Here is a 7,398-nt window from a genome sequence, read left to right as displayed (position 1 = left end):
GAAAACAAACCAACAAACAACAAACTTCTTTCACATGATATGCTTAGGGCAAAAGCCCAATATATACTAACAGATATTTCTTAGCTTTTTTTCTTAGCCTCTGGAATGCAATTCTCTTCACTAACACATTTAGTCAGCTTCAGTGATATCCTGCTCCATTCTAAAAACATCAGCCTTGATCTTTTATCTCATCAATCATTGTGCTTCCAGGATTATGCACTTGGGGTTTTACTCTATTTTGTGTGAAAAGCCATTGGGAACCATTCGTTCGAGCATCTTCTCAAGGTGCTTAATTAAGTCTCGTCTTTTAAACCTGAAAATAAAGAGACATGCCATTCACCAAAAGATACCCAAAGTACCTAAGATGTAGGAAGCAGTATGGGGGTTAGAGAGGGGAGCTTACAGGCTGCATAGAAATAGAATTCATGTGCAGGGTAGGAGGTGGTCTAGCAAATGTAAAGACATTATCAGTTGAGGGAAAGTGCCCATCTCAGATATGGTAAAAGTGGAGGTGTCCATAGGCTTGGAAGAATGAGTGAGACTCAGATGACACCAATTTAAATAACTGTGGAGACAGTCTTAGTTAGGAGTGAGGGCCAGGGTTTGAGAAACTCAAGGTAGGTGCTGTTCCCCATTCCTCATCCCCACTATTGCACTGGGCACAAGTACTCAAAGACATTGGACAGTTCCTATTTCCACCCACCTTGCTGCTTCCTTGATGGTAGACACAACAAATTGTTTCCTGGCTTCTTGAGTTCCTTGTACTCCTTCAAGCAATGCGAAGATTCTTTCATATTCTAAATATATTTTTAAAATTTCATTATTTCTCAAATATGAAGAAGAAACAGAAGTCATTTCTGGTGCATCTATCCCTCATCAATGAGTTGTATCCATTCCTCACCAATTTGTGGGTTACAATGTTAGGTACACTGGAGGTGTTCTAAAGGCTTAAATCAAGGAACCTGCCCACATCTACTAATGAGACTCTTATAAACTATAACCAAGTAAGAAAAAGAAAAAAAGGTGTGCTGCGATATTATAATTAAAGAAAAGAGAAACCAACCTAACACAAGTGAAGAGAAAATCCAATTCTGCCCCCCCCAGAAAATGTGCCTCAGCAGGTGACTTAGATACGTTCTAAATCATAGAATGGGGGAGCCGTCCCATGTTTCTAAAAATAGACCTGTTTGCACTACTTACTTCGTCCAAATTGTCGAATTTCTTTCCTTAATTGAGTTTTTATACCAGCATTAATTTCTTCTGGGCTCTTTGGCAAAGTGGACATATCTGTGACTTTTGGGTCATCTGCAGAGAGAGTGCTGCTGGTAGGGACTTCTCCTACAAGTGCATCTGTACCAGGTTTGTGAACCAGCTCATCTTTGCTGATAAGAGTGATGTCATCCAACTGGGAATCCAGTGGGATTGGTGAAAAACCATCTCCTACCATATTCATAAGATCTGAAGAAACAGGTCTTCCTGGAGAGCCAACAGTTGGACTTTGACCACTTTCCTTCTCCTCCACATGGACATCATGAATGACAGGCACATCTGAAAACAAAATTGAGAGGTTGAGCTGTGAGATCATGAGAGAGTAACACCCTCACAGCTGTATCTGTGAGCTCCTCAGTTTCTGGGGCATTATTTATTTCATAAGACAGGAGGATATACAAGGGGAAATCTCAGACCTGAAAAATTGGGGTCAGGACAACAGGACAATAAAAGCACCTCTTATTTTATGGCTCTATGAATACATCTGGAAATCTAGTATTTAATTATCTTCACTAACTTAATGCACTTCAACTAGATGCTCTTTACAAGTTGAAAAGCTAGGGGAGGAGAGACAAGATGGTGACGAAACAGGTCAGAGTGTGAGAGTCTCCATAAAAGTGAGTGTCCATAAAGACTGTCTGCATAAATGGCTGTGTGCAGGTAGGTGAGTGAAAGTTTGTCTGAGGGGAGATTCAGGTTCATGCACCCAAGGCTCTCTTCCGGAGGGGACTGCAACCCACCACCATCATGAGATTGGAGCCCCCGGCACACAGGATCGTCTGCCATTCTCAGGACTCTCTTGAGAGGAGGCAGCAGAAAACAGCTTCTCCTCACCACATGGCTCCACAACCTCTCCAGGTTAAAACAAGAAGAAATCAAGTCCTTAAACAGACCAATAACAACCCAGGAAATTGACTATGTCATAAGAAAACTACCTACAAAAAACTGCCCTGGACCAGATGACTTTACAGCAGAATTCTACAAAACATACAAGAGGAGCTGATATCAATCCTATTAAAAGTATTCCAGACCAGGCATGGTGGCTCAGGCCTGCAATCCCAGCACTTTGGGAGTCTAAGATGAGGGGATTGCCTGAGCCCAAGGGTTTGAGAACAGCCTGGGCAACTTGGCGAGACCTCATCTCTACAATAAATCAAAAGAATTAGGCAGACATGGTTGTGCACACCTGTAGTTTCAGCTACTTGGAAGGCTGAGGCAGAAGGATCACCTGAGCCCAGGAGGTCGACACTGGGGTGGCCATGAACATGTAACTGCACTCCAGTCTGGGTAACGGAGTGAGACTTCAACTCAAAAAAAAAAAAAAAAAAGTATTCCAGGCAACTGAGAAAGATGGAACTCTCCCCAAATCATTCTATGAAGCTAACATCACATTGATACCCAAACCAGGTAAAGATCCAACAAAGAAGGAGAAGTACAGGCCAATATCCTTGATGAACATAGATGCTAAAATTCTCAACAAGATTCTACCAAACTGGATCCAACAACACATCTCAAAAATCATCCACTATGACCAAGTAGGTTTCATACCTAGAATGCAGGGCTGGTTCAACATCCACAAGACCATAAACATAATTAAATATATCAAAAGATGCAAAACCAAAAACCATATGATTATATCACTAGACACAGATAAAGTTTTCTATAAAATCCAGCATCCCTTCTTGATAAAAATCCTCAAACATCTAGGCATAGATGGAACATACCTCAAAATTGTAAGAGCCATCTACAAGAAACCCACAGCCAACATACTAATAGACAGAAATTGAAACCGTTTTCCCTGAAACCTGGAACAAGACATGGATGCCTACTCTCACCCCTTCTCTTCAAGTCCTAGCTAGAGCAAACAGACAAGAGAAGGAAATAAGGGGTATCCAAATTGGAAAAGAGGAAGTCAAGTTATCCCTCTTTGCAGACGACATGATTCTATACCTCAAAAACCCAAGAGAATCTGTCAAAAACCTCCTTGCACTGATAAAGGACACTGGCAAAGTGTCAGGGTATAAAATAAATGTGCAAAAGACGGTCGCATTCCTATACACCAACAAGAAACAAACAGAAACTCAAATGAAAAGCAAAGTCCCATTCACAATAGCCACAAAAAAATGAAATACCTTGGCATCTTCCTAACCAGAGAAGTGAAAGAACTTTACAATGAAAACTACAAGACATAGCTCAAAGAAATCAAAGATGACACAAACAAATGGAAAAATTTTCCATGATCATGGATTGGAAGAATCAACATTGTTAAGATGTCCATCCTACCTGAGGCAATCTGCAGATTTAATGCAATACCCATTAAATTACCAACAGCATTCTTCTCAGACCTGGAAATGACAATACAGGAATTCACATGGAAACATAAAATACCACGAACAGCCAAAACAATCCTCAGCAAAAAAAAAAAAAAGACAAAGCAGAAGGTACCACACTCCCAAACTTTAAACTTTATCATAAAGCTACAATAATCAAAACAGCCTGGTATTGGTACAAGAGCAGGCATACAGACCAATGGAACAGGATAGAAATTCTGTAAAACCTCAATTTCTCAACCAACTCATCTTCGACAAAGCCTGCACCATCAACCACTGGAGAGAGGCGAACCTATTCAGTAAATGGTGCTGGGAATACTGGCTGACCACATGCAGAAGATTCAGACAAGACCCCTGTCTATCCCCATACACAAAAATGAACTCTAAATGGATCAAAGACCTAAACATAAAACCTCAAACTATAAGAACCTTAGAAAATGCAGGTAACACCCTTATGGAAATTAGAACTGGCAACCAATTCCTGATCAAAATCCCAAGCGCCCATGCCATAAGAGATAAGATAGACAGTGGGACCTCATCAAACTGACAAGCATCTGCAAAGCTAAAGAAACCATCAAGAGAGTGGGGAGACAGCCCACAGACTGGGAAAATATATTTGCCAACTGTATGTCTGACAAAGGCCTAACATCTAGGATTTACAAGGAACTCAAACATGCCAAAAAGAAAAAAGTCAACAGCCCCATTACAGAGTGGGCAAAAGTTATGAACAGACACTTCTCAAAAGAAAACATACAAGCAGCCAACAGATACATGAAAAAAATGTTCAGTCTCACTAGTCATCAAAGATATGTAAATCAAAACCACACTGAAGCTGGGCTCAATGGCTCAGCCTGTAATCCCACGCCTTTGGGAGGCTGAGGTGAGTGGATTGCCTGAGCCCGAGACCCACCTGGGTAACTTGGCGAGACCTCATCTCTGCAATAAATCAAAAAATGAGCCGGGCATGGTAGCGCACGCCTGTAGTTCCAGCTACTTGGAAGGCTGAGGCGGAAGGATCGCTGGAGCCCAGCAGGTCGAGGCTGCGGTGGCCGGGAGCGGCCACTGCACTCCAGTCTGGGTGACAGAGTGACTCCAACTCAAAAAAAAAAAAAAAAACCACACTGAGATACCACCTAACTCCAGTCAGAATGGCCATAATCAATAATGCAAAAAATAACAGATTCTGGAGAGGATGCAGGGAAAACGGAACACTTCTACACTGTTCGTGAGAGTGTAAAGTAGTACAACCTCTGTGGAAAACAGTTTGGCGATTCATAAAAGATCTAAAAATAGACCTTCCATACGACCCCACAATCCCATCACTGGGAATATACACGGAGGAACCCAAATCACTATGAAAAAGATACCTGCACACACATGTTTTTTGCAGCATTATTCACAATAGCAAAAACATGGAACCAACCATGCTGCCCTTGAAAGAGGACTGAATTTTTAAAATGTGGTACATATACACAATGGAATATTATTCAGCCATAACAACTTGGATGGACTTAGAGTCTATCATACTTAGTGATCTAACACAGAAACAAAGAAGAGTACCACATGTTCTCACTCATAAGCAGACCTTGAACAATTATCATAATACTATAAGAAAGGGTTTGGCAGTAGTGGGAAACTGCCGGGGGTTGGGAGGGGAGGATGGGATTGGCAGTAGTGAGAAACTGCCAGGGCAGGGGAGGCGGGGCACATCTCATCAACAAGGGTACCTGCATAATGAACATTTGTATACCTAACCCTGAATTGTACCCCACATCTTTAAAATAAAAAAAAATAATTTTAAAAAAAGAAAGAAAAGCTGAAAATTTCATATGGTGTCATGATTTCTGAAGTTTGCACACAATCTACATGCTTTCTGAGTTGGAAACCAGACAACATGGGCCTGCCTCAACCGCCTTCCTCTCTACCTCAAGATTCTGAGAAAACAGAGTCAGTCATTAGGGCTGAAGATTTTCTATGCAATCCATGAGGAAAGTTTTCTTTTAGTATATAATTTTCCTAGTTTGTCTTTTCTGTGTCAGAAAAGTGAATTTTTTTTTACTCCAAGCCTCACACCTCTATTTCATTTATTTATCTTCTTGCCAGACACAGTGCCAGGAGCTGGGGATCATCAGGGAACAGCACAGAGAGGAACTTTCCCAACACTTATGGAGCTCACATTCTCATGTGGAAGTGAGACAGAAAGTGCACAGTGAGCAAAAGAAACAGGTGACCTTGGGTTCTAGTAGGGACATAGTCCATGGGTCTATGGGAGAAAGCAGTAGAAGGAGCCCCACGGTGGTTGCTGGTTGTGCATGGCCTTCTGAGGAAGTGACCTAGGGCAGAGTCTGGAGGAGGCAGACCTACCTGCGCAGATGCAAAAGGACAGTCCCAGGCTGCTGCAAGGGCAGAGGCTGGAGGGGAAACAAGATAGGTACCTTGGAGTGAGAGACAGGGGCAGAGAGAGCCAGGAGGAGATCACTGTAACCCCTGTGAGGGGTAGGTGGTGGGGGCTAAGTCGTACAGAACCTTTTAGACAGAATCAGGAGATCAGGATCAGTTCTGAGTGCTTAGGAAAGCAGAGAATGGGTTTTCCGGAAGGACATGGCAGATGTGATTTATCTGCCGACCTGATCACGTGGCTGCAGGGTTAGAGAGTACAGTTTGTAGACAAGGTTATATGGGGTAGAAGGGAGAATAGGAAATGGGAGATATCATAGTAGCATAGTGATGGATCATGGCAGAGTAGACTAGAAATATAGAGAGAAATTCTGGGATTCAGAATTTTATACTATGTGGAGGGGAGAAGAAAAGAAAAGGAAGAAAAAAGAATAATCAGGATTCACCAGTAAGGACAAGTAAGGAGAAAACTGTGGTGAATGGAAATCCTAGAAAGTTTCCATGAAGGAGGAAGTGAACAACTGTGTCAAATACTGTTGAAAAATTAATGACAATGTCAGCTGAAATTGTTGACCTTGACAGGAACAGTTGCAGTAAAGGGCAGAAGGTAGGGACATTAGGACAGGCAGAAGGTGTAGCGTGAACAGGAGGTGTGGAAAGGCATACTTACTCTTTTCCTTTAACATGATAGAACCCCCAAGAAGGGAATCTCCCTGTCTTTCTTCTTTCATTGACAACAGGACCATATTCTTCCTTCTCTTAAATGAAGGACTCTTGGGTTCCTCAGAATGCTTATATTTGTCTTCAGGTACTACAACAACCTTCTGTGCTTCATCAGGCATCATTTCCTGGAAAATCTCAATGAACATACTCCATTCATGAAAAAAATCCAGCAATCACAAAATTCCCCACACAGCCTGCATATGTGTATACAACCAAAAATCTGATCATTAATTTGAGTTTAAATCAAGAGGCAAGATTTGCCATGCCCTAACAAACACTCTGTTCTCAGGAAAACCAACCTAATTTTCACCCACTCCAAATTAAAAAAAAAAAGAATGCTAACAAAATGTTTTGCAAAGCCAAAGATGATATGAGCATAGTCAAAATGCTTGGGAAATGAGCTTTCTCAACAAAGCATAGATAAAAATATGATACATCTTTGAAGAAATGTAATGAAATCTGTATTCACCCTTGTTAGGAAAAATTAATTCCTTTTCTTTGTCCTCATTTGAGGAGGCCAATATAAACCTAAAAGCAACATCTAACGAAATTAGAAGGAAACTTACAAGTTAAGATTTTCATGAACTTAGACAACAAAAATCCTAAACAAAAGGGTAGCAAATAAAATAAAACAGTACTTTAAAAATCTACATAAATGGTGGTGGAATATATTGCAGGA

General features: G+C 41.2%; 1 protein-coding gene across 1 annotated transcript; it reads right to left on the bottom strand.

Annotated features, from left to right (window-relative positions):
• Positions 1 to 228: 228 nt before the first annotated feature.
• LOC103260437 (integrator complex subunit 6-like) lies at positions 229 to 6,865 on the bottom strand. Its single transcript, XM_021712301.1, has 4 exons — positions 6,667 to 6,865; positions 1,201 to 1,548; positions 704 to 797; positions 229 to 313 (listed from the first exon to the last, which is right to left on the bottom strand). The coding sequence occupies exons 1-4, from the start codon at positions 6,863 to 6,865 to the stop codon at positions 229 to 231; spliced, it is 726 nt and encodes a 241-aa protein (XP_021567976.1).
• Positions 6,866 to 7,398: the final 533 nt, after the last annotated feature.

Source organism: Carlito syrichta, unplaced genomic scaffold (genome assembly GCF_000164805.1).
Source record: "Carlito syrichta isolate Samal-C Ts95f unplaced genomic scaffold, Tarsius_syrichta-2.0.1 Scaffold89674, whole genome shotgun sequence".
NCBI lineage: Eukaryota > Metazoa > Chordata > Mammalia > Primates > Tarsiidae > Carlito > Carlito syrichta.
This window is presented reverse-complemented; position numbering and strand designations above follow the sequence as displayed.

Bases quoted from the DNA above. Each gene is read 5' to 3' on its own strand.
- LOC103260437 (XM_021712301.1), bottom strand. From the start codon at position 6,865: ATGTTCATTGAGATTTTCCAGGAAATGATGCCTGATGAAGCACAGAAG. The intron at 1,549-6,666 runs GTAAGTATGCCT...TTTTGTTTTCAG, and splicing joins TATCATGTTAAAGGAAAAGA to ATGTGCCTGTCATTCATGAT. The intron at 314-703 runs GTGGGTGGAAAT...CTTTATTTTCAG, and splicing joins ACCATCAAGGAAGCAGCAAG to GTTTAAAAGACGAGACTTAA.